The 26,412-nt window shown below is 42.1% G+C and overlaps 1 protein-coding gene across 1 annotated transcript; it reads left to right on the top strand.

Moving 5' to 3' along the window:
- The first annotated feature begins 298 nt into the window (after positions 1 to 298).
- Positions 299 to 24,427, top strand: HMGCS2 (3-hydroxy-3-methylglutaryl-CoA synthase 2). Its single transcript, XM_004618112.2, has 10 exons — positions 299 to 466; positions 3,782 to 4,236; positions 8,065 to 8,190; positions 9,061 to 9,225; positions 11,263 to 11,428; positions 16,667 to 16,837; positions 17,402 to 17,508; positions 19,166 to 19,291; positions 20,964 to 21,075; positions 24,077 to 24,427. Exons 1-9 carry the CDS (start codon positions 363 to 365, stop codon positions 21,068 to 21,070), a joined length of 1,527 nt encoding a protein of 508 aa, XP_004618169.1. The 5' UTR covers positions 299 to 362; the 3' UTR covers positions 21,071 to 21,075; positions 24,077 to 24,427.
- Positions 24,428 to 26,412: the final 1,985 nt, after the last annotated feature.

Below are 26,412 nucleotides of genomic sequence, written 5' to 3'. Positions count from 1 at the left end.
TCATGAATATGAAGCAGCCTGTGAAAGAAATCAGAGCCCTGCGTTCCTTCACACATGCTCAGGGTCAGGCAGCCTACATGCATGTTGGAGAGATATTGTTTTTCTTTAACTCACTCATATTCAGAGGGGAACCTTTGGCCCAGTTTTTGAAGCTGACTGAGAGATATTGTTTTTCTTTAACTCACCCATATTCAGAGGGAACCTTTGGCCCAGTTTTTGAAGCTGACTGAGTCTTGATAAGCAGAGGCGGGGCTTTCAGAGGTACAAGTCTCTGGGCTCTATAAAGTCTGACAGGGCTCCTCTGGGCAGCTCTTTCAAGGACTGTGAACTGTTGACTCTGCTGACCTGTAGCTGATTTGAAAATGCAGCGGCTTTTGACTCCCGTGAAAAGGGTGATGCAGGTAAAGCGAGTGATGCAGGAAGCTTCACTCGTGCCTGCTCGCCTTCTTCCAGCTGCTCATCAAAAGTAAGTCCCATTGTTCCCAGGGCCTGGGGACAGGTCAGCAATTAAGTAGTGTCATGGCACTAGTGTAGCGGAGGCAGAGGGTCAGCTGTAAGGACAACCTCAGAAGAATCCCAGCCTTGTTGGCAAGGCTGTGTACCTGGGGTCTACCTTATCACCAGACAGCCCCTCTCAGATTAGGGGTCCTCAAAATTCCAGGATCCCAAACCTCTAACATCTGCTCATCTCCCGCTTCCCACAGAAGCAGGGAGCCACAGAGCTTTCCCCACCAGGGCCAGAGACTTCCCCCTCTCCATTGCTTCGTGAAGTCTTTTAGGATTCTGTGCCAATTGCAGTTTCAGTAAAATAGACTGCTTCAAATCACTGCAGATCCTAAATGCGCTGAGAAATAAGATGTGGATTTCCTTACCCACTGACTTCCTAAGAACGGTAAATTGATGTAAAGATAAGTGTGTATGTGTGGCCTCATTGTGTTTGTACATAGAAGTGCTCTTGTGTGCACACATACACACACATACTCCTTTCTATTTTATTATATTATTTTTCAGACTCTCTAAGGCTGGCATGAGTCTGGAGACTGGTTTCCTGGCTTTGATGGTAGCACAGTTATGGCTAGCATCACCAGATTCCTAAACCAGCTACTTCACTCAAAGGGCTTTCCCTTTAGTCTCGTTTCTGCACCACTTCCTACTAATGCTTAAAAGAATTATTCTGACTCTCAGCTGGGTTATGGATACGTGTGAGTATTTATCTCATTCCTCCCACTGGTTGAGGAGGTCTTGAAAAAACTTGACTTCCTCTTTTCTTCCTCTTTTCCTCCTTCTGCATAACCCTACTCTCCACCTCCCATAACAGTGGCTGGCGTTTAATAGATAATTTTGAAACAAAGGTGCAGTAGAGAAATAAAAGCCTGATGCTTGTTCTTGAACCAAGAAGCTCCAAGAAGCTCCAGGACAAAACCAATTTTAGTTAAACCAATGTTTATCCTTAGAAAAATACAGCATCAGAGAAATACTCTTAACTCCCGCGTTCTGATAGAAGCTTCTACAGGCCAACTTTCTTTGAAGGCTCTGGAATCTGCTTCTGAAAATAGTCCCTTACCAAGGCAGTTACAAGTGTTACCAAGTGACTAGTTCTCAAGAACTCTCCTGAAAACCTTAGATTTATAACTGGAAAGAGAGAAGGCCATGATCTCAGAAACAGTAGAGTGAAAATGAGCCACAGGGAAAAGTCTGCCAAGTACAGGTCAAACATTGGCTAACTGTTAGCTCCTATGTTGCTCATCCACAAATATTTGATGGTACAAACTCCATTTATTTGGGGACACCAAGTAAAAAGGACAGACAAATGAACTTCAAACCCCTCTTATCAGATGTGGATGAACATCTATCACTTTGATATACTATCTTCTGATCATGTGATTCACCTTTGCCTCACAGTGTTCTATCAAACTGGCCATTTTGGTGAGAGGAGGGGGTTGCCAGAACCCAGAACCCCGAGGAGAGCTGAGAGACGCGTTCGTTTGAGTTACACTTCCTTTGCCTTAGAGAGAAGTGCGTAGGCCTGTGAAGTTATCTTGTTGCTCTTTCAATGTCAGGAACTCTTGCAGTCACATATGACTCAGAGAAATTTGGTGCCCCTCACGAGTGTCACACATGCTGGGCTGATAGGCAAGGCAGTGAAAGGACAGCATACTTCTAACAGGAACAACTAAGAAGGACTTCGAGCACATCACTTCACCAGTGTGTTCCTAGACTGTGTGGTCTTTGACATGAAGGCTATCACTTCAGTGACACAATTCATGTGGTAGCAGAAGGGAGATGCACATGGTGAGTTTGTTACTTGTAGCTGGAAAATCAACTGTTTTCTCACCAGGGGGTGAAATCAGGAGTTAAGGGTAAGGAGAGGTGGTTGGTTCCAGGAACATAATAATGACCTCTTCCCTTTCCTACTAACCTTTTCCCCATTTTCTTCTCTGCTACCTGAATGCTTAAAACTATTCTTTCTGGGTCAAGGAGATAGTAAACCAATAGGGCACTTGCCCTGCATGCTGCTAATTGGGTTCAATCCCAGGCACCCCAAATGGTCCCCTGAACCTGCCGGGATTGGTCCCTGAGTATAAAGAGTTAAGAGCGATCCCTGAGCACCACTGGGAATGGCCCAAACAACAACAACAACAGAACTTCTGTTCTTTGTGTCCTCTGTACTCTCTCAACCTTTACTTGTTTTACCATGTACAAAGTTATACAAATGTCTTTCTCCTCCATCAGACTGGGCTACAAAGAATGTCTTATTTACAGTTATGCATCTATAACACAGTCCTGTATTTGGCCTGCTCAAAAAATATTGGGAAACCCAATTAGAATAAGTAGGCCAGGTAAAATCAAGCAGATAACTTCATTAAAAAGATTTTAAAATAAGGTGCCTTCATATGTAGAAAAAAGGGGAAAGAAGAAAGTGAAAGAGCTATAATGGGAGGCACTTTAAAAAATAATAAAAACTTTAAAAGCTGTGTTTGATGTGGTTTAGGAAATACAGTATATTAAGAAAAAATCTCAGGTGGACAGAAATGATAAATGAAGTAAATCTATGAGTAAGGCTGTGGTACTATACCAAAAACTGCAAGTAGTTAATTAATTTAGATTGAAGTGGTCTGAGCATTGTTATTCATAAGGTCATTATTAAAGAAGATATAAGATAAAATAATGTGCATTTGCTTGATCCAAGGAATATTGAAAGAGATAAATAAAGAAAAAAAGGGCATAGGAGACAAATAAAAAATGAGATGATGACTTAATCCCAACTAAAATAGCAATTAAAATAAATATAAGTTAATTACTCTAATTTAAATAAAAGAGATATAAGACTTGTTGAAAAATTAAAAAGACCCAAATATATGCAGTTTACAGGAGAGTTATATTAAATTTAAAGAACTTCAGAGGTTAAAAATATAAAAGAATAGAAAAATATGTGCCATGTAAAGAACCAAAAAGTTATGGCAACCTATTGGCAACAGGAAAATTACATTGTCGTTAATATAAAAGATATAAAGAGGAGCATTTAGAGAATTTTTCGCCTACACTCCTTTGGCTCTGTGCTTAGGGATCACTCCTGGTGTGACTCCGGAGACCATATAGGGCATGGGGGCTGCCTGCCCCAGTATTAATACTCAGGGCACATAAAGGAGTAAGTAATGATGTCAAAAAAGTAAATACAATAGAAAGATGCAGCAATCCTAAATGTGTATTCATCCAAACCATCTTTGGAGGGAATTGACTAGCATCATTGGTAGGACTACCATTGTTCTTTCCACTGCAGGTTTTCTACTGTCCCTGCTGTTCCCTTGGCCAAAACGGATACTTGGCCCAAGGACGTAGGCATCATTGCTCTGGAGGTCTACTTTCCAGCCCAGTATGTGGATCAGACGGACCTGGAGAAGTACAACAAAGTGGAAGCAGGGAAATATACTGTGGGCTTGGGCCAGACCAGGATGGGCTTCTGCTCAGTCCAGGAAGATATCAACTCCCTGTGTCTGACAGTGGTGCAGCGCCTGATGGAGCGCCTACAGCTCCCCTGGGATGCCATTGGCCGCCTGGAGGTGGGCACGGAGACCATCATCGACAAGTCCAAAGCTGTCAAAACAGTGCTCATGGAGCTCTTTCAGGATTCTGGCAACACGGACATTGAGGGTATCGATACTACCAATGCCTGCTATGGGGGCACGGCTTCCCTCTTCAATGCTGCCAACTGGATGGAATCCAGTTACTGGGATGGTATGTGTTGTCAGGTGCCTGATATGAGTTAGAGGCTAAATTCTATTAGTTTTACTTTTCACTTCCTTAGATGATTTCATGCCAGGAAAAAACAGACAATAATTGAGAAGGAGTGATAGTATAGTGGGTAGGGCACTTGCCTTGCATGTGGGTAACCCAGGTTTGATCACTAGCATTCCATATGGTCCCTGGAGCCCATTGAGAATGATCCCTGAGTGAAAAGCAAGGAGTAATCCCTGAGTGTGTGCCCAAAACAAAGACAAACAAAAACGACAAAAAAAAGGACAACTAGTCTCACAACTGCTGCTGTAACTTGTATACATTCCATTAGGTTTATGTTCACACACCCATTCATTCATTTGTTAGTATAGTAATAAAGTGCAACAGCCTAAGTAAAATTAAGTGTTTTATCTGATATGTAGGTAAAAAAAATGAAAAATCAAATATCTTATGCCTAGTAAGTGGAATAGACAACGTATGTGACATTCATTGTATCTGTTAATCTTAAGCTTCTCCTAAGTCTCTGAAACATTGATGATGTTCAAAGGTTTAAACAAGCGTAGGTGTTAAAGGAAAAACACCTTGGTAGAAATAGAAGCAGGAATGATAAGATAGACTATGTTGAAGAGGTTGTCTGCTTTTCCCCCTTGCCTGGTTCCTTGGAAATTACTTAACATGTTAGCTTTATCCTGTATCTTACGTGTATCTTGCTTAAACGCTATATTGGGGAAAGAACTCCTGTGGTGACAAGAAGAAAAGACCTAAGGAAAATGGTTCAGGTTGAGAGTTAGGAACTTATCCCTGTCAATAATGGCTGGCAAATTCCTTTCTCATTTTGAGCTTTAGGAATTTTCATTACCTATTTACCTTGCAGACTGGTAAAAAGGATTGAAAGTTTCCCAACAGAAATTAAAAACCTATACTTGTGAACATCATTGACCTTAAGCATTTTATTTCAAATTAATAGGTTCTGCTAGGTGGCTGAGTAGAAATATAATGTCTTGGTGAGAAGTTCTTTTTTAAAAAGTCACCAAGATATGAACTGCTGGTTTATGTTAAAACCTATCTAACCTTGAGTCTGATGGCAAGCATCAAGACCAGATTAGGACAGTGTGGATAAAACTCTGCTCCTAACTTGACCAACCACCTGGAGTCTCTCGATCTCTCTGTTAGAGATGTCTGGGACTCACTAGAAAATTCTGAACCATTTTAAAGGGAGATCCAGATGTGAGGCAAGAAGTTTGGCACTGACTCAGATAATCTGAGAGCCCTCATTTGTTCTTGTCTTTTTAAAAATTTAAATAGTTGAGGACCAGAGAGAAAGTACAGAGGTTAACATTCTTACCTGGCATATGGCCCTTGCACGTCATATGGTTCCCTGAATTCTACCAGGAGAGATTCCTGAGTGCAGAACCAGAAGATAAGCCCTGAGCACTGCTGGGTCTGATTAAAAAGAAATAAAATGAATAGGGGCGGGATAATAGTACAGCAGACAGGGCGCTTGCCTTGCATGCTGCTGACCTGAGTTGAATGCTCTGTACCCCCTTTCAGGAGTGATCTCTAAACACAGAGTTAGAAGACAGCCCTCAGAATCTCTGGGTGTGGCTTGAAAACAGAATACATAATAGCAAAGTGAAAGTAATTGAAATATAGTTTTTAAAATTATATACACATGCATGGAATGGTGCAAAATGAAGAAAAGATCCTCTCTTCACACATTATTAGTACTTTTCAGAACTTAACACTGGTAGTTTTTATGTATTCCAGATTTTTCTAGTTTCCTGACTATAAGAATGTACATATTAATTTAGTTTCACTTTTTTGCACTATACATATTATTTCTTATCTCTCTGGTATCTTAGAAATTATTCTATATTAATATATAGTAAGCTTGATTTGTTCTTCTTAAAGTTGCATTATATCTTTTAATAGGTCTGTCCAACTTAAGGTAATTAGTTCTATATTCCTAAATATTTAGATTATATATGCTTTTACAATTATGTTCTTATGAACAATGTACTTATTGATAAATTGCTTTGTATGCTTTTGATAACGTGTTGTAAGAACAGATTCCTAGATGTGAAAATGCAGGATATGTTGACTTAAAATTTTGATAGAGGGGTTCAGAGGAATAGCATAGAGGGTAGGGTGCTTGCCCTGCATATGGCCAACTAAATTTGATCCTTGGCATCGCATATGTCATTCTCCAAACACTACCAGGAGTGATCCCTGAGAGCAGAGCCAGTAGTAATCCCTGAGCATAACCGGATATAACCCCAAAAACAAAAGTTTAAAACAAAAAATGTTTGATAGAGGGCTGGAGAGACAGAAGAGCAAATCGGCCTCCTACCTTGACATGTCTGACTTGGGTTTAATACCCAGCACCACAAATGATCCTTCAAGCACCACCAGAAGTGATCTCTAGAAAGAGCTAGAAGAAAGCCCTCAGCAATACTTGGTATACCTCAAACAACAACAAAATTTTCTAGAATATGCTAAATTGTTTCTCAAAATTCTTTACTAAAATAGGGTATTTTATTCCTATAGTATGTGTTCTCAAATATTCTAGCCCTTGTCAGTTTAGTAAATAGAAGAATGTCATTGGTTTGCCTTTAAATATGAGATCTTTAATATTTTTATGTTCGTTGGTAATTTTCTTATTATATGATTCATCTTTTTATGAGACTTACAAACAAAACTAACAATTTGTTAGTTCTGAATTTAGCTTCTCTATTGGTAAAAGATTTTAATTGTTAGGTAGATGAATTATATATGTGTGTATAAAATATATATGTAATTGTGGTAAAACAAGACTTTTTGTCAGAACTTTTGTAATTCTTAAGGAAGAATCCTTAGTGTAAATTAATTGGAGTTACATTCCTAATTGACACCTTTTCTAACATTCAGCTATGTCACTTTGGGCACGTGAGTTAAGTTCTTCAGGTCTCAACTTATTTATATATAAAGAGAGAATAACTACTTGGTATTGTGAGACTAAGCTCATAGAAATATGTCTTTCAACAGAATGCTAGACTGAATCCAAGAGGGGGGCGTTCCACAAGTTAAATATTAAAATTAGTGCCATCTCTTCTCACAAACTTAAATTTGGCCAGTCATATTATCAGATAAAATTGAACCAAATAGCAGTCAGGGCAACAATAATTTATTTGAATTGTAGCTTATTACAGAGTCGGTTACTATCAATCACTCTATTGAGTCTGATTACTCAACATAAAAAGATCTCTTTTTGCAATGAATATAGTACCAAGTCATTCAAAACACAGGATCCAATTGGAATTAGGAATGAATGTAAAATTTGATATCTTATAGATGAGTGACCTTAAACAAGCTTTTTAGTGTCTCTAGATGGCAATATCTGTAAAAGAGACTATTTTGTTAGAGACTATTACCTAATTTATTAGATTATTTTAAGAATTATTGTAGGATAACTAGTGTCTAGCTAATACTTCAAATGTTAGTTTCCCTCCCAAAGGCTTGACTTCCTATGATTTAGAAGGAATTTTCGGACTATGGTGTACTAAGATAACTGATAGAAGCCTAAATTTTCTAAAACATGTCAATCAATAAGCTTTCTGTTGAATTGAGTAGCGCAATTCTGAGTCGATGAGCATTTTTCAGCTTAGAGCAACAAGAACTGTGTTTTGGCTTTACATCGCAAACGCGTTGTGATGAGTTTCATGAGAACATCAGCTCCATGGGGCAAAGATTCTGTTTTGTTTCCAGAACCATCTCCAGTACTTCAAATTGAATCTGGCACACAGCCTATTCACCATCTCTTGGTGATGACTATTTCCTCTCTTGTTCCAGGTCGCTATGCTTTGGTGGTCTGCGGAGACATCGCAGTCTATCCCAATGGGAACGCTCGCCCCACGGGCGGGGCCGGGGCCGTGGCCATGCTGGTGGGGCCTAAGGCCCCGCTGGCCCTTGAGAGAGGTTGGTAGTTAAAAATGGTAAATGGTGCCAAGAGACTGCACGCATGGCCAGCATCACAGCTCCTCGCCTATTGGACACAGCACACCACTCAGGGGTGAAGTGGCTGTTTAAAGATACACTTACCCTCAAAGGGCTGGACGGGGGAGTAGATGTCAGCAAGGAAAAGAGGGTTGTCAAGGTTTCCTCTTCTGCCCATCACAAGCAGGGATGATGACGTGTGAAATGAATGGAGCTGAAGCGCCGCTTTAGAGCTGAAGTGCAGTGCCCTTTAGAGCGGACGTGCAATGCCCTTTAGAGCGGACGTGCAATGCCCTTTAGAGCGGACATGTAGTGACCCTTTAGAGAGGACATGCAGTGTCGCTTTAGAGTGAAAGTGCACTGCTGCTTTAGAGTTGAAGTGCAGTGCCACTTTAGACGTGCAGTGACCCTTTAGAGCTGACGTGCAGTGCCCTTTAGGGCTGAAGTGCAGTGACCCTTTAGAGCTGAAAGTGCAGTGACCCTTTAGAGATGAAGTGCAGTGACCCTTTAGAGCTGAAGTGCAGTGCAGTGCGGCTTTAGAGCCGTTTAAAGTGGCAACTGAAGATGAAGGAGAAAATTTGGGATCAAGTAAAAACCTCCTCTTTGAGGCTTTCAGTATCCATTTTGTAGTTTGTCAAGTTCACAGAAGTGCAGAAAGAGGCAAACAAATCTCATTTATGTATAAGAAACCATCTTTTTAGGTCTCTGTGGAAAGACAAGGAATGTTGAGTGGGCTCAGGCTTTGGCTTAAGACAGATAATAACCAAGATACTCGGACGCGGTTCTCCCATCTTCTCTGCTCAACGTGAACCACATTGTACTATCCTTTAATACGCCCATGCATCGATCCAGGGCTTAGGGGAACCCACATGGAGAATGTATACGACTTCTACAAACCCGACGGGAGTTCTGAGTACCCGCTTGTGGACGGGAAGCTCTCCATCCAGTGCTACGCAAGGGCCTTGGACAGATGCTATGGGTATTACCGCCAGAAAATCCAGAAACAGTGGAAGCAAGGTAAGGACTCTTCCCACGTGACAAGGGAGTTTTCTCTAAAACCCTGACTACTTATGCTCTCTTTTATGAAAATGCTCTCTAAAAATTGATTTCACCTGCTCTTAGATCCTTCTAAGGGCTTGAAGACTAAAGTCCATTCGGAAGTCTTCCAAATTCAAGTACAAATGTCTTTAATTAAAGTTTTAAAAAATAAAAGAAACAACCCAGGTTCAAACCACCAGTGTGTTAGTCACCTGAGAAAGAACTGTGAACTTGGATTTATTACCATTTAAGTCAGGAATTATTTGCCTCTTGGTTTATATAGTTTGTCACCTTAAAATTTTTGGATGATGTTAAAAAGCCTTCCCAATTTTTTTTATATATTAAAGTCTTATCTGTGGCTTTTTTGGTGAATGATAGTTATTAGTTTATTTTATTTTTACCTTAATTTCTGAATTCTTTGGTAAAATTATTATAGCCTTTATAATCAGAAAAGAAACATCTATCTTTCAGATACAGATAAATTTATTTTCATTTGTTTTTGCTTTTGGAGTTTGGGGTCATACTCAGTGGTGTTCAGGGAATATTCCTGGCTCTGCACTCAGGGATTACTCCTGGTGATGCTCAGGAGACCCTATGTGATGCTGTTAGCAAGTGATTTAAGCCCTGGACTCTCTCTTTGATTCCAGATACAGTTATTATTTTAAAATCAAAAGGATTCTTACCTCCTGGTCAATGCCCAGAAGGGCATTTTCTTTCTTTTTTTATTTTTATTTTTTATTTACTTATTTTTATTTATTTTTTAATTAGTGAGTCACAGTGAGGGTACAGTTACAGATTCACACATTTTCATGCTTGTTTTTCTCTCATGCAATGTTTAAGAGCCCATCCCTCCACCAGTGTCCATTCTCCACCAACCATGAACCCAGTATCCCTCCCACCCCCCCAAGTCCCATCCCCCCACGCCACCCCGCCTCTGTAGCAGGGCATTCCAATTTGATATCTCTCTTTCCTTTTGGATGTTGTGGTTCCAAATAAGGGTATTGAGTGGTCATCCTGTTCAGTCTCTAGTCTACTTTCAGCACGCATCTCCCTTCCCGAGCAGGATCTCCAATCACATATTACTTGGTGTTCCCCTCTCTATCTGGGATGACTTTCCCCCAGCGTGTGAGGCCAGCTTCCAAGCTATGGAGCCAACCTCCTGGTATTATATACTACTATTCTTGGGTATTAGTCTCCTACTCTGTTGTTCTATATTGCACAGATGAGTGCAATCTTTCTATGTCTGTCTCTCTCTTTCTGGCTCATTTCACTTAGCATGATACTTTCCATGTTGATCCACTTATATGCAAAGTTCATAACTTCATCCTTTCTAACTGCTGCATAGTACAGAAGGGCATTTTCAAAAGGCAGTTTTTGAGTAAGAAACACATATGCTGAAGCACTGCATAAATTCTCTAGGGTGTCATAATGAACTACTTCTTGCCTCTTTCAAGTATATAGGGAAGATGTCAGCTGCTCTATACACATGGGCCGGAGATCTTCCTATGCAAGCAACCTCTGTAAAGTTGCTACTGGCTAATTGCTCTTGCCTTCTCTGAATTCTTATGCAACCTCATTTTACTTCTCATTCCCTTATATAATTTTATGTATGCTACCTCCTGGCTCTACATGAGGAAGTTTCTGTTTTGGAATGAGGAAGATGGTATGGGGTGCATATGATCCTGTATCCAAAGCCAGTCATTTTTGAACTGGGTTTGGAGACTCTTTCCTCCTCTGGAAAATATTTCAGTTCTAGGTTGAGTTGAAGGAACTCTCTGCCCTAGCATTTGGTGAAGTAAATAAGAAGAATACATTTATTTCTCTCCTTTCTTGATGAGTAGAGTAGCTGGTTAAAAGCAGGTAAGATAAGCAATCAAGCCTCTGGTGTGTTTGCTGGAGGGAGAGTTCATTCTCTAAGAGGCCAAAAGCCTGTGGCAAAGTTAGAGCTTGGGGTCTGGGCCTAACTGTCTTCCCAATCTCCCCCACAAAGCTTTGCTTTCACACTTCCTCTTCCAGCTGGCATCGATCGACCTTTCACCCTCGATGATATACAGTATATGATCTTTCACACACCCTTCTGCAAAATGATCCAGAAGTCCCTGGCTCGCCTGATGCTTAACGACTTCTTGTCAGCCAGCAGTGACAAGCAGGCCAGCCAGTATAAGGGGTTGGAGGCCTTCAGGTGAGTCCTCTTGAAGAAACCTAGAGACTTATGAGGGTGAGGAAGGAGGGGTTCAGGCCAGCAAGCCTCTCCTGGGAGAAAAAGAGTGGTCCTCACACACAGCAGGAAAGGCATGGATCAGTGGGTCATTGTTTCCACAGGATCCATAGGGGGAACTTCTTTTCTTTCTTTTTAAGAGAAATAGGATTTTATTAGATGTTGGGCAGTTTACCAAATCTTCAATAGAACCTTATATATTAGGTTTACAGGCTTCATGACCTGTATAATTAAGCTACTCAATTTTCTGGTGAATAATATGCCCCTTCTGCTACTGGGTAAAGTAATGGAAGGTTGCATTTCTATGTGTTAAAACTGGATGTGGACTTAAACTGTTATGGAATTCACCATAGATATCTGTGAACTCTGGATGTCTTTTTAATGCTTTCTTTACATTTCTTCAACTTTTTTTTGGAAAAAAATTTAAAATAAGTATAGATCCTATGGAAATTATGAAAACTGTTAGAAATAACACTTGAGTTACAGGAACACATGTTCCTTAATAGCTACATCTTATTTTTAAATTTAGTTTTATTTTTTAAGTTGTTCACAATAATTTATTACATTCAATATTCCAACATTAATCCCACCACCATTACACCTTCCCACCACCATTATTTTCTCACCATCATGCCAAGCCTGCCCCCCAAACAGGCCCTATATAATTTATTTTGTATTTCTTGTTATAAATCATCTGCTAAAAATGATTGTTGTATTTCATCCTGGAGCTATTAAGCCCTTGTGTAAGAGATTAATAACATGTTCTTACAGGTTGAGCCTTGTTTGTGTGCATATAAATATATAAAGATTGGTTGTCTTTTGTTTTAAAATTTTAAATAGGATGATACAGCTGGAGTTAAATTTTTACCTGGTTGGTGACTTTGGGGTTTGGAGGCATCTCTGCCACTAGTTTCTCTCTTCTGAGATTTATTTGTGAGTCTCTGGATCACAGCATCATAGCCGTTAATGAGCTTATATGGCACCAGAGGCAGTTTGTGGGTGTGACTGCCAGGCTCTGGGAAGAACAGGGAGATGGGGGGGGCGGCGTCCCCCATTCAGCCTGGAGATTTCGACCAGGAAAGCCGCATACCCGGGTTTTTCAGCAGATTCATTCTCATCTATGAGGCTAGTCCTGAGATGTGAAGATCAGCCATTAGTATGTCGACAACTGGATTCTAGAGGGTTTTAGCTGCCGGGGCTGCTGAAGCAGGTGGGATCCTTAGTTTTGTGTCAGTGAGTACAGAGAACTTTCCAGAACTTATAAAACAAGTAAGAATAAGACACTTCAGAAAACACACTTTTTTCTAAAAGGGTAAAGGGGATGTAGCTGAAACATTTAACCAAAGTTTTAGGAACATTAGCTACATGCCAGAATTTATACTAAACGCAAGGACACAAAACTGGATTCCATGACCCTCTGTTCTAGAGGATCTCAGAGTTTATAAAGGCAGAAACAACTGATCACAGTGGAGGGTATTGATTTCAGGAACTCTCATTACAACTGGCCATTGACTTTTAATGTCTTGCTTGTTGCTTTAATTTCCCTTGTCTATAAAATGGAAACGGGCCAGCTGACTGCCTTCATTGTCAATAAGAGAGGGAAGATGTTATTCATTGACTCATTACTCTAAGACATTCAGTAAATAACCTTCAGTACAAAACGTTCCCACTGTGAAGGGAACCATTCCCTCTCTTTTTGGTATCTGTTCATTTCAAGTTTGGGAATATTTTACCAACATCTGTGCCTATTACTGACTACCAGTACTAATCCTACCACTAACTAAAATGTCAAAGTTAGTACAAACACTACTTATAAGAAGACTTGTCCATGAAAACAAAAACAAAAATTCTAAAGGTAATAGCTTACTATATTCAATATTTTAAAGCCTCATAAATAACTAGGTGAACTACCTAGTTGAAAACTGAACAGAAGATATTAGACAAAAAATACACTTCATAGTCATTTTAAGTCTGCATGCTCATTAGTAAAACATTTAAGCAAGTAACCATTTTTTACATAGGATTTTTAAAATTTGAATAAACAGTATTGATGAGGCTATAGAAAGGGAAATACTGGATGTATAAGTTAATATAAGGTTTCTAGGGAGCAATAGGGAGAACAGAAAGCAAAAAGCTAACGATGTAAACACAGTCATCCCAAGTGTTTAAAGAATATATATTCACTGCAGTGTTTTTACCAGTAAAACAGCAATGTGCATGCATATTACATATTAGTTGTATATTTTTCCATTTGTGTAACTGAAAGTAGAAATAAAAAATAGTTGATATTATTTTACTCAGTTCAACTCAGGCTCAAATCAGGATTGGACTATAATGATCTTATTTGATTTTGAGAATATGCGGTATTGTCCTAACTTTAGGGTTTAATAGTTTGGATTGTAGAACCAGAGAGACAGTACAGCAGGGAAGGTGCTGACTTTGCACAAGGTCATGGTCCACCTCGGTTCAATCTCCAGTACCTCAAATAGTACCTCCAATCCCTGCCAAGACTGATCCTTGAGTGCTGAGCTAGGAATAGACTTAAGTCCTGCCGTGTGTGGCCCCAAAACAAAACAGAGAGTTTAAATTGTATACCAGATACCTTCTACATTTTATTTTTGTCTTTTTGTTTTGTGGGAACACCTTTCTGTGCTCAGGACTTACTCCCTTCTATGTGCTCTGGAACTACTCCTGTCAGGCTTAGAGGACCATATGTGGTTCCAAGGATCAGACCTGGGGCAGCGGACAAGGCAAACGCCTTACCTGTTGTACGATCTGTTCAGCCTCTCGATATTTTTACATTCTTTTTTTCCCTTTGCTTTTTGGGTCACACCCAGCAAGGCTTAGGGGTTACTCCTGGCTCTACACTCAGGAATTACTCCTGCCAGTGCATGGAGGACCATATGAGATGCCGGGGATTGAACCTGGATCAGCCTTGTGTAAGGCAAGCACCCTACCCGCTGTACTATTCCTCCAGCCCCCGATACTTTTGCATTCTATTCTGAGTCTCTGTATTCTATTTTCCCCCTCTGAAAAACAGTTTTTGTTTCTTTGTCTTCAGATTTAACTCAGTTGGGCTTATGGACAAAGTCTTTTGTAGCCACTCATATTTTTGCTCAGTTCTATTATTCTCCCCTGTGATGTTTTAAACTCTATGCATAGAAATTTAAGTTTCAATAAAATGATTAGGCTCAGTTTGCCTACAAAATTATAACTTTACCACCACCTGGGCCTCCTCGTTCTGATCATTAAAGTTCTACTTTAATTTTTCAATTGCCCCATATGTTTCAAACCATCTTATAATTTTCCAAAAAGGTATAAAGTTTCCAACTGGAGTTTTATTAACTTTTTTATGTGCTTTTTTCTGGTCTGCCCTCAGACCAGAAGTTATACAATGGAAAGCCAGTACAATTGGCCAGTGCAACTTTCTTTCTATTTTTTCCTGGGCTTTTCATTGGGTTCTGGAAGATGGTGGCCACCGGGATTTCTAGGAGACAGGTGGAGGGACGATGCCTGCTCCCGTGTGAGGCACCCTGGTGAAATCGGCCTGAGGCAAAATCCAAATCTCTGCAGTGAGCTGCTTGGTTCTGAGATTCTTTAGTGTGTCTGTACCTGATATTTCTAACCCTAACTCTTTATTCATACATTATTCATTTTCATAACATCAAAAATAATAAAATTTTAAAAACATACAAAATAAGAAAGATAAAATTAAAGAGTCAAAAAATAAGGAATGGGAAAATTGATCAAACTAGGGTATAGTCTAACATGATCTTTCAAGTTAGTCTTCCATAATCAATGTTATAATTCATTAATGTTATAAATATGAAAGGCTTTTTTGAAAGGTCATAGGCTTAAGGAAGGCTTTCTTATGTCTTTCAAATTAATGTCATAGAAGATGATTTATGGGGTATGATGCCACCAGCAAGTCAACCTGTACCTGTGAGGTGAGTACATCAGCATCCTGATGGTGCCTCAGGCTTTCTGGTACACCAAATTGCCTCTGTGCCTCTGGCTGGACCCCAACAACTTGGGGTGAAGTCTCCCAAGAAATTAAATGGCCAAAAGTTAGGTATGTGGGAGCCATACCCACAAACCACCTCTAGCTCAGCTATACAAGCTCATTTATTGGCCTTATTTCAGAGCCATAAATAAATCTCTAATGAGATCAAAAGCCGCAGTTAATCTCAGACTCGCACAAGGCTGAACAGACGGGGGTAAATTGGAGGGGGCGGGTTGGCCTGGTGCCCGCCCAAGCAGGGCGGCTAGCAGCCACTTGCTCCCACAATCCAAAATCACCACCATATCCCTGGCCCGACTCTCAGGATGAACCTCACCAGGATATAATCGGCTAAAAATTCAGGTATGGGGGTTTTGAGACTGAAATCTCCAGGCCTTCTCGGGGTGGGGATGGGCTATCTCCCTCCACCTCCCTGTAGTTCCAGAAGCCTTGGCAGTCACATGCACACACCAAAGCGGCTGCCCAATTGAAAAGCTACTCCAGTTTTACCCTCCCAATAAAAATACTGGATGTCCTGAACAAACACCATGACCTCTTAGCACTGTATTGCAAACCATAATGCACAAAAGGAAAAGGAGCGAGAGAGCAAGAAGGAAAGTGTCTCCCATAGAGGGAGGCTAGGTGTGGGGAATAGGGTGTTGGGGGATGGTGGAAGGAAAATGGGGGACAGTGATGGTAGGAGATGTATACTAGTGGAGGGATGGGTGCTGGATCATTGTATGACTGAAACCCAATTATGAACAGCTTTGTAATGGTCTATCTCATGGATATTCAGTTTAAAAACTTTTAAAGAATAATGTGAGTTCATGCCCAATTCAATCAGTTTAATCAATGGCTGGATAAATAGCAGTACTCATACATTTTAAAAAAGAAGATGCTTTAATGCCTTAAAGAAAAATAGCTAAGGAAGTATACTAAACACATATGAAGTATGATTGTATTTCCTAAAACGTTGTGAAAAATAGGGATCGAGTCCACAGGGAAAATTTGGTCTTACATGTTCTCTTGAATGGTAGCACTGTTAGGGACATTTTTTTCTCTGCGTTTTAATGCATCTTCAAATATCCTACAATAAAAGCGTGTGCACAAATGTCTTCTGCCTAGAAGCTGCTACTCTTTCCCTTGCTGGCTCCCTCCCTTCCTGGGGCCTCTTATCAGAGTTTCCTCTGACTGTCTTGCAGGGGGCTCAAGCTAGAAGACACCTACACAAATAAGGACCTGGATAAGGCATTAATCAAGGCCTCTTTGGACACGTTCAACAAGAAAACCAAGGCCTCCCTTTATCTGTCCACGCACAATGGGAATATGTACACGTCCTCTCTGTATGGCTGCCTGGCCTCCCTTTTGTCCCAGTGAGTACCATGTGTGGGCACCCCTCCTATCTGCATTCCTCCACCTCCCGCTCCCTACCCCCTTCCACCTCACCATCATAAACACCACTCAGGTTGCTGGGAGTAAGAGGGGTGAGCCAATCTTGGTTCCTTTCCTGGTGCAGAACTTTTTATAAAAGGAGATTAAGGAGAAAAGAAGAGAGGGAGGAAAAAGGAAGGCAAGTGAGACACACTTGCTCAGGAGGTGTATGTATAGTATATTCATTATGAGCATTAAAAAGTGATCATTCAAGTGGTATCAGAGATGCAAAAGATCTTTTTTGGGCACAACAAGAGCACAGAACATTTTTGCAAATTTCTAGCTCATCCATTTGAAATCTCTATACTTAGTAAACTATGGTATTCTAGCTTCAAAGCTATAATATAGGTTAGGTTCAACTCAATTTACCACTTATTAACTTTAACCTTAAAAAATACTTAATATCACTGTGTCTCACTTTTTCAGTATGTAAAGTGTAAGTGGTTTGTTTGAAATGCGAGCTGTAATGCTAAGGTGTTGCTGGGCTTTGAATCTTTTCCCTGCAGACATTCTGCCAAAGAGCTGGCCGGTTCCAGGATCGGTGCCTTCTCTTATGGCTCTGGTTTGGCAGCAAGTTTTTTTTCATTCCAAGTGTCCCAGGATGCTTCTCCAGGTGAGTCCTTCTCTCTGTCAAGCACACTGATGGGATTCTCGTGGTTAAACACACACACCACACACACACACACACACACACCACACACACACACACACACACACACCAGGAACCTCTTTTGTCCTTTTGCTATTGATACTCTCATCTCTACAGAATTACAATTAGAAACAATCAGTGATTAGAACTCCTTGAAGGAATTTTAACAACTGAATAAATTTTTCCACTTTGTGGATTTGAAACATTTCCCTATAACTTAGAACTCGACTGAAGAGTAATAAAAGTGGGAAATCAGTCAGGTTGTTCTAGCAAAGAGTGTAGAAGTTATAAGGATGAGCATCTTTCCCCGCCCCCCCCAAAAAAGTATGTTTGTACATCCCCTAACATCAAGTATAATAGAATACAGGTACAATGGACATGGCATATTCTGAAAATACCATCAAGCAAGGAGGTTGGCATAATAGAGGATGCTGATACAAATCTTTTTCTCTTTTGTGACCGCAGCCCAGCATTCCCTGCCAAAGAACCAACCAAATGCCCATGTCTTTTCCTTCTTCTGGCCATTTTCTTCTTCATCGATATTTGTGCTGACATGCTCCCATACATTCTTACCCTATACTCCCCAAATTCTTTCAATAGTTTCTTTTTTAAAATAATGTAGGAGTACTGCTATTTGTTCAGACATTGATTAATGTGATTGGATTGGGCATGAACTCCACATTACTTTTATTTTATTGTATCACTGTGCGATAGAGTTACAAAGCTTTGATGTTTAAGATATAATGATGGAATACCCATCCCTCCACCACTGCACATTTTCCACCAATGTCCCCAGTTTCCCCCCACAGACACATCCCAGTCCTCACCCTACCTCTATGGCAGACAATTTCCCTAGTAATCACTCTCTAATTTTGGGCAGTATGTTTTGCTCCAATTTTCCCACCACCATTCAAGCCTACCTGCCAGGGGCAGACACTAGATAATTTATTTTCCATTGCTCATTTTGAATATCATGAGAGCTCATGCAGCCACTATTGTAAATGTAAATTTTTATATTGTAAATTATTGCGTTCCGAAGACATCTCTGTATGGCACTAATCCATTTTGAAATTTAGTTGGGAGTCTCTGGGTCAGGGTTGTTTGTGTGCTAAGATGGCACCCAGAGGCAAATTGTTGGCTTGACAGCCAGTCTGCTGGGTGGGCAGGGACCCGAAGAGGGGCAGCCCAGGTCCTCTGACACCATGCAGCCTGGAGATTTAATCCTGAAACCTGTGTACCTGGGCCTTGCTTGTGGAAGCTCTTGGTCAATGCAGGGGTCCATCTGGAGTAGGCTTCTGTTGGGGTCTCAGGAAGCCTGAAGGCACCATCAGGATGCTGATGCACTCGCCCCACAGGTACAGGGTGACCTGCTGGCGCCACTATACCCCCAATGATGACTACTAAGCCCTCTGGGTAGCTTGACTAAAGGAGTGTGTCTTGCTATATATTATTTTTTGCTTATGTTGTTTGCTGACCATAATTATTTCTTGGTGTTTTGTGCTTTTCACCTGAATGTGAACACTCACAGATCCTGTCTCTGTTTTGGCCTGTAACTCTGGTTGAGTGGTTGGTAGTGTGGCTATAACTAAGCAGGCTTAACTATCTTGCTATTGCAACCCAGGTTCCCCCCTGGATAAGCTAGTGTCAAGTATCTCAGACCTACCGAAACGGCTTGACTCCCGGAAGCGTATGTCTCCTGAAGAGTACACAGAAATAATGGAACAAAGGGAACATTTCTTTCACAAGGGTAAGAAAATGGGCAAGATCAAAGTGGGGAAAGGCAATATTTCTCTCAGGTTCTGTGCCAAGACTTGAGAACAAGGAATCATCAGAAGTCTAGGATATATAGTGGTCCAGGATGAAGACTTCTATGGATGAAGGAGTTGGTAAATGCAAAGATAAACATCTAGACAGGGAAACAGAGGGCAGACTTGGGACACAGGATGGGGCTTTCAACACTGATTATAATCACACATCCTAAATGGGATACTGAACAAAATAGTCTTTTTTTTTTTTGCTTTTTGGGTCCCACCCGACTATGCACAGGGGTTACTCCTGGCTCTGCACTCAGGAATTACCCCTGGTGGTGTTTAGGGGACCATATGGGATGCTGGGAATCGAACCCGGGTTGGCCATGTGCAAGGCAAACGCCCTACCCACTGTGCTATCACTCCAGCCCATGAACAAAATAGTCTTGTGGAGTCCTGAGGTATGGCCATTGAAAATTCTAACTATCCAGAGCAATTTTCTTTTAAAGGACATTTTCTTTATTTTAAATACGTTATACCATTGTCAGTCATACTTTTGTATTATTGGCTACATTTGGAAAAACAAGAAATGTACTTATCTTGGAATTGTTCATCTATATGAATACTGTTTAAAGTGCAGTGTTGTGATGTGTACTATAGTTGGGCAGACATCCTTATTTTCAAAACTTCTCTTCTGTTGAATTTAGAAAATTAATACCTAAATTATTATTTAGTGAATTTAATAAATTGAATTTAATCAAGTAAAAATTCTGGACAGTGGCCGATGAGGAGATTATCTGGCACCAAGAGTATCTTGCCTGAATGGCAGAACCTGGCAAGCTCCCCGTGGCGTATTCAATATGCCAAAACCAATAACAATAACAGGTCTCATTCCCCTGGCTCTGAAAGAGCCTCCAATCATTGGGAAAGACGGGTAAGGAGAGGCTGCTAAAAATCTCAGGGCTGGGACAAATGGAGACGTTACTGGCACCTGCTCGAGTAAACCGATGAACAACAGGATGACAGTGATACAATGATCCAGCAATTTTAAAAGTCCAACTCTGGAGCTAGACACCCAAATATAAACTGACCTTTGATGCCCAGTACATCTTTATCTTTGAGAAAATTATTGAACTTTCCTTAATTGCTTCATTTCTAAAACCAGATTAAATTAATTTATATGCATGCTTAAATTATTCACAGATATTACTATTTGTTTCCTTCAAGAGCAATTAAGGTAAAAATAAAACCTCTGAGATAAACATTAATGGACAAAGCACTGAAATATTGAAGTGAACTAAAGACAGAGAATTTAATAAAATTTTTCACTATAAAAACTATACTATACATACTATGTTATACTATGCTTACAGCCCGTCACTGCACTAGCCCAAAGAACTTCACCAGGGGGGCCATGTCTCCATCACTGTGACTCCATCACTGTGACTCCATCATTGTGTCTCCATCACTGTGTTTCCATCACTGTGATTCCATCACTGTGTCTCCAATCATTGTGTCTCCATCATTGTGTCTCTATCACTGTGACTCCATCACTGTGTCTCCAATCATTGTGTCTCTATCACTGTGACTCCATCACTGTGTCTCTATCACTGTGTTCCCTTCCTGGCCCCATAAAACTTTTTGTGAATATTGTCTTTCCTCATTCCACAGTGAATTTTTCCCCACCTGGTGACACAAGCAGCCTTTTCCCAGGCACTTGGTATCTGGAGCGAGTTGACGAATTATTTCGCCGAAAGTATGCTCGGCGTCCCATCTAAAAGTGGTGAGTGGAAGTTTTCACAATGGGAGAGATAAAACCATTAAGTTCTTTCTCTGGGTAACAAATTCAATTCTGGTACAATAATAAGGTCAGGGAGAGTCCATTTGGTGTGTCAAAGATTCCCCAGATTATCAGAAAGGTAAGAATTTGTATCCTGAAGATGAACTCAAACTCTTGTGGCTTTTTTTCCCCTCAAAGGGAAAACCTGGGATTAGACCTATTCTTGTCTTAAATCTAAATTTCTCTAAAAGGACTCAACTGGTTTACCAGGTATGCTGATATTAGGAAACCCTTCACTCCTTACTCAGAGCTTGACAGAAACAAAATTAGCGCCCACAGCATGATATGGGCTGTCAATCCTATCATTATTCCCAAAGGTAGGATCAACAACAAGATGAAGTTTCAGAGAAGGTACCAGCTGCTGTGTTGAGCACAGACTCAGGAGAAAGCAGTGTTGGTGGTTCTGTTAGAGTCTGGGGCTAGTAGCAGGCAGTGAGTGGGGTGGGAAGGGGGGGGGTATTCCGGGAGTTGTGAATTCACAAAGCAGTGTGCAGGTGTTACAACAACGTGGGTGCGTTCGGTGGCCAAAAGCCATCTCCCATCCTCCCCAGGCCTCCCCAGCAGAGAGACAGAGCCATGGTGACCACAGCTGGATGGTGAAAATGGCACGTTTTAATGCAGAGCTGCTAGCATACTTATAGAGCATCTGAGGGGGTCAGAGGTGTAGGACTGCATGTTCATGCGATTCACAGAGGGAAAACATCCCAGTAGAGGCAATTATCAGGGGGAGATAAACTCAAAGAGATGCGCTGTCTCCCAGGGACATCTCTATTGCTTTTCTCTTTCCCTCTAGTCATATACATCAAACAACTAAGTCAAACAGCCAAACAATTAATTCTACTTCTTACCAAGACTTGCAGTAGTTTAGATAAGCACAGTAAGAGATAAAGATCCCAAAACTTATTTTTCTGGGCCCTGAGAGAAAGTGAGGCTTTTACCGTAAATCCCAGACTAAGTCATCAGGCCAGTTCAGCTTGTCCTTCCCCATGGGGGGTCCTGTCTCTTAAGTCATAACAGCTTGCATCAAGACCATGTGTTTATGCTTTCTAGAATGTCTCATTTCGATGTCTGGGTAGCTTTGCCACTTGTCCATCCCAGTTCTACTGTGGGACCTCCCTTTTGGGATGTTAGGAACTATAGCATCTGAAGCCTGAGTCAAGTAATTATGACCAAGTAATTATGCCCAGGAGCAGATATACTTCAGAGTCAACCAACTCCCAAATAGTAGGAGGATAGCATTAAGCTCTTTCTGTGTTTGACCAAAGAACATTGCTCTATAGTAAATACGAAAAGGCTATAGGGGAAATAGAAAGCAGGTACAAATACACAGCACTTCAAATACCAAGCACAGGATTATCAGAAAGTTTTGGGTTATAAGTAATCAAGACTGACTTGGGGAACTGTGACAATGAGAGGTGAAACACAAAGGAAAGGTTAAAGATGAATTCAAGGGATTGGGGGGCTAATCCTTACAGCGCACTGTAAGCTTCACTGGGAGGAGGAAAAGGGGCAGTTCACTGATGGAGCCTGAAATACTGAAGGTTAACACCCAACAGGCAGTGGCAAAAGAAAAAAATGGGAGAATTCTTTATGCTACTTTATCTAAGAAAAATCAAATATTCAGTAACTCATGACTCCAATATTGGCCTTCTATTTTATCTTCCAGATTGACAAGATAGTAGATCAGAGGTATGGGAAATAATTTCTTTGACAACCCAGAAATCTAAGCAAACACAGTCCCTGCCCCCAAACACTACTTCTCTGTTCTTCTGCTTTGGTAGATAAAAAGGAAAAATATAAAAGGGTTTCCGAGAGTGGGGTGGGGAGCAGGGAGAGGAGGGTATCTGTAGATAAAGTAGACACACAGATAGAACAAGGATCCCTGTTCACTCTTGACCCCTGCCTACGTTCTCCATCGTGTACTTATCTCTACTCCTCTGAGATGCTGTCTCTGGGATGGCAGGGAGAGGGCAGGAGACAAGGGGCCAAGAGGCAGGGTCTGCAGGATGTGGCTGGGAATGGGAAACTGAGTACTCTGTATTCCAACACATAAATGTTGCAGGTTTCATGCCAAAGAAACACTTTTTTTTTTTACAAAACTATGGAGTACACAAACCACTGTGTTGTGCAGCTTCCTAATTTTATTTTGATATCTGTGCTTGTATTATTTTAAAATTATTTATGATTAAACTGTCTTTGGTTCAATATCAGGGTCCATTGATTACTTGTAAATATCAATTAAAAACATGGTGAAAAATGGGTAAGCAAACGCAACATAAAGGTGGCACTACCAGTTTGCTTGCTTACTTGCTTGTTTATCTAAAATAAAGTTCTTAAGGAGAAATGAGTGACCAAGAGGGAGGTAGTAAATGTGTCAAGCTAGTTCAGTACTCAGAAGTAATGATGATGAAGGCAGAGACAGGAGGAGATAGGGATGGGAGAGCAGAGACAGAGAGAGAGATATTTAAGAGTTTTCAAGGGAGGGCATCCCGACAAGGTCCCTCCCTCTCTGAGTTCCCGAGCTCCAGTGGAGAGGCAGCAGGTGGGCTTCCTGGGCAGATGACAGCCAGAGCTCCTGAGTTTCTCATGCTGACTGCTGCTCTCGGGCACAAGAACCTGCACCAGTGAGACTGCAGTGGGAATGCAGAGTGCACGGCAGTGCTATACTCCCTCAGAGCCCTCTAAGTCTCAGTGCACTGCCGTGGCCAGGGCAGCAGGCTCCATTACACAGGGCATCACCAAGACCCTGTCCAACTCCTGCCTTGCTGTGGCGTTGGACACAGAGCCCCCAGGCAGCCAGTCTTGCAGTTGGGGATACAGGGGTACACCCATATTCCAGATGTTCCCTTCACAGTTCTGCCTTCATCACGGGGCTTGGCCTGGATGAGAGTCATGATTAATTGACCTTTTTCTTTCTTTCTTTCTTTATTTCTAAAATCAACAGATTCTTGGAGTTCTTCCTGGAATAACAGAGCCTGTGCCCATGAATTCTATTTTTTTAAACCCCACTCTTGCTGGTAAATAACTTGGATTTGATGGTAGCCTTCATGAGCGCTGGCCCTGTGGAGGGAGGGACCAGCCACCCTTTAGGTTCCTCTATGCCTCTCCCTGTGGTGGACACTCTCATGAGCTGATGGAGCTGGCTGTTTGGATGTAAGGGCGATGGAGAGAAGATCCAGCTCTGAATCACTGCGTGCAGAAATGTAACTGATCACGTGTCCTTCAAGATCCAGATAACTTGTCTCTTGTTTGTTATTGCTTCATTATTATATGGGATGCTTCATTCATTACTCCAGGCTTTCTGTGTACGACTCAATTTTCAATCTGGTACAAAGCTAAAACTATAACATGATTAAAAAGGTAGAGCAGGGAGAGCAAGAGAGAGAGCTTGCCCTTTGCATGAAGACTCAGTTCATTAGAACTGTCACCTCAAGGTCCTTCCCACCCACCCAACAGCACTGGCACACTGGCAACCATCTGAGCAGTAAGGTAGGAGTAGCCCCTGGTCTGTCCCTGAGAGAAGGGTGCAAAGGGAGGAAGAGAGAGAGAGGGAGAACGAGAGAGAGGAAGGAGAGAGAGAGAGAGAGAGAGAGAGAGAGAGAGAGAATGACTTCTTGGTTCTGTATAAAATAGAACTCAAAATGTGCACAGTGGATATGCTTGAAGACCAGACCCTGGCCAGGAGGACCCACTCTCCCCAGCCCTGCCAATAATAAATGTGCTGAGCTTCACACTTCACCATACCTTTCCCCCCTCCACACTTCCCTCTATGAGAGGCTCGGTGAACAAAAGTGGCAACTCAAAGTCTTTGATCTGAAGATGCTGGGTGGGTTAGCAAGAGCCTATGGGCAGGGGCTGGGTGGATAGTGTATTGGGTGGGTGTTTGCCTTGCATGCACGGTTGACCAGGTTTGATCCCCAGTATCCCAAATGGTCTCCTGAGTCTGCCAGGAGTGATGATGAGTGCAGAGCCAGGAGTAACCCCTGAGCACCACTGGGTGTGGCCCCAAAATAAACATAGAAAAAGCAAAGAAACGAAAGGAAGAAAAGACCGCCAGCGTTCCTTGGCCACATCTCACAGGGTCATCTCGGCAAAAAAATAAACAAAATTAAACTCAGGACAGAGGTGAGCAGCCTGTGCTGTGCTCTTTGGGTATCAAAAACTTTCCTCCAATTTTTTTGTATCTAGCAGGAAATTTTCCATTGGGGGCCCAGGGCTGTGTGTTTCCCCTGGTCAGGACACGGACTGCCAAGAGCCTCTCTCAGGACCGCCTCAGGACAGACTGTTCCTCAAGCCACGAACACGCTCTGCCTTCCTTCCTCTCCCTCACACCGAAGTAAGGTTCGATTAAAAAAACAAACAAACAAACAAAAAACACGGCATTGCTTCACCAAAAACTAAAAGAAGGGGCTGGAGCGATAGCATATCGGGTAGGGTGTTTGCCTTGCACACAGCCAACCCTGGTTCAATTCCCAGCATCCCATATTGTCCCCCGAGCACTGCCAGGAGTAATTGCAGAGCCAGGAGTAACCCCTGAGCATCAATGGGTGTGACCCCAAGTGCAAAAAAAAAAAAAAAACCAAAACACCAAAAACAAACCCAACTACAAGAATCGTCGTGGGTCAGGGATCAGGGATCAGGGAGCTGCAGTTCTGGGAAGGGGGGGGGACCCCGGATGGTGTTTTTCTCATTTCTCTGGAGAGAGAGGATTGCTCCTTTTGGAGGGGGCACGGCCAGCTGGAGGGGCGGGGGCAGCCTGGAAGTCACTGGGTACAAGGCCATGCGGTCCTGGCCCTGCTCACTCCTCTTGTTGCCCGGGTTGGCTCTGCCGCAACAGGCACCAAGGCCCGAGCTACCCCGTGGAGCGGCTCGGCTGCCTGTCCCCGCCCCCTCCATCCGCCCCCCCTCCAGCCCTCGGGGTGCGCCAGCTCGGGGAGGGTCGCGTTTTCCCCGGGCGTGCGGTCAGCAGGGCGGGTACCCCTCCTGGGCACACGAGTGGGAGGTGCGGGGGCACTGGTACCCCAGGCAGAACCCGTCCCTCTGGGACACTGGAGCACCACTCACGGTCTCTGGCTCCGGGGTGGGCCGGACACACCGCAGGGGCCCCAGAGAGGCCCGTGGCCCTAACGGGGGCTGCCGCGGTAGGTCGGCTGGGCTGCTGCAGGCGCTGGACCACCAGGTTCCTTTCCTCTCACCTCCCTGTGGGTGGCAACTCAGTCCCAGGCCTTCTGGCAGCATTTTTTTTCTCTTTCTTTTTCTATTTAGGGATTGCTCAATGGG

This window comes from Sorex araneus, chromosome 3 (assembly GCF_027595985.1).
Source record: "Sorex araneus isolate mSorAra2 chromosome 3, mSorAra2.pri, whole genome shotgun sequence".
In the NCBI taxonomy this organism is placed as follows: Eukaryota; Metazoa; Chordata; class Mammalia; order Eulipotyphla; family Soricidae; genus Sorex; species Sorex araneus.
Note: the sequence above shows the minus strand (reverse complement) of the source record. Positions and strands in the feature narration are given on the sequence as shown.

Excerpts from the sequence above, each read along its gene's own strand:
- HMGCS2 (XM_004618112.2), top strand. The coding sequence starts at position 363 with ATGCAGCGGCTTTTGACTCCCGTGAAAAGGGTGATGCAGGTAAAGCGA. Across the intron at positions 8,191-9,060 it reads CCCGCTGGCCCTTGAGAGAG|GGCTTAGGGGAACCCACATG; the intron begins GTTGGTAGTTAA and ends GCATCGATCCAG. Across the intron at positions 9,226-11,262 it reads CCAGAAACAGTGGAAGCAAG|CTGGCATCGATCGACCTTTC; the intron begins GTAAGGACTCTT and ends TTCCTCTTCCAG.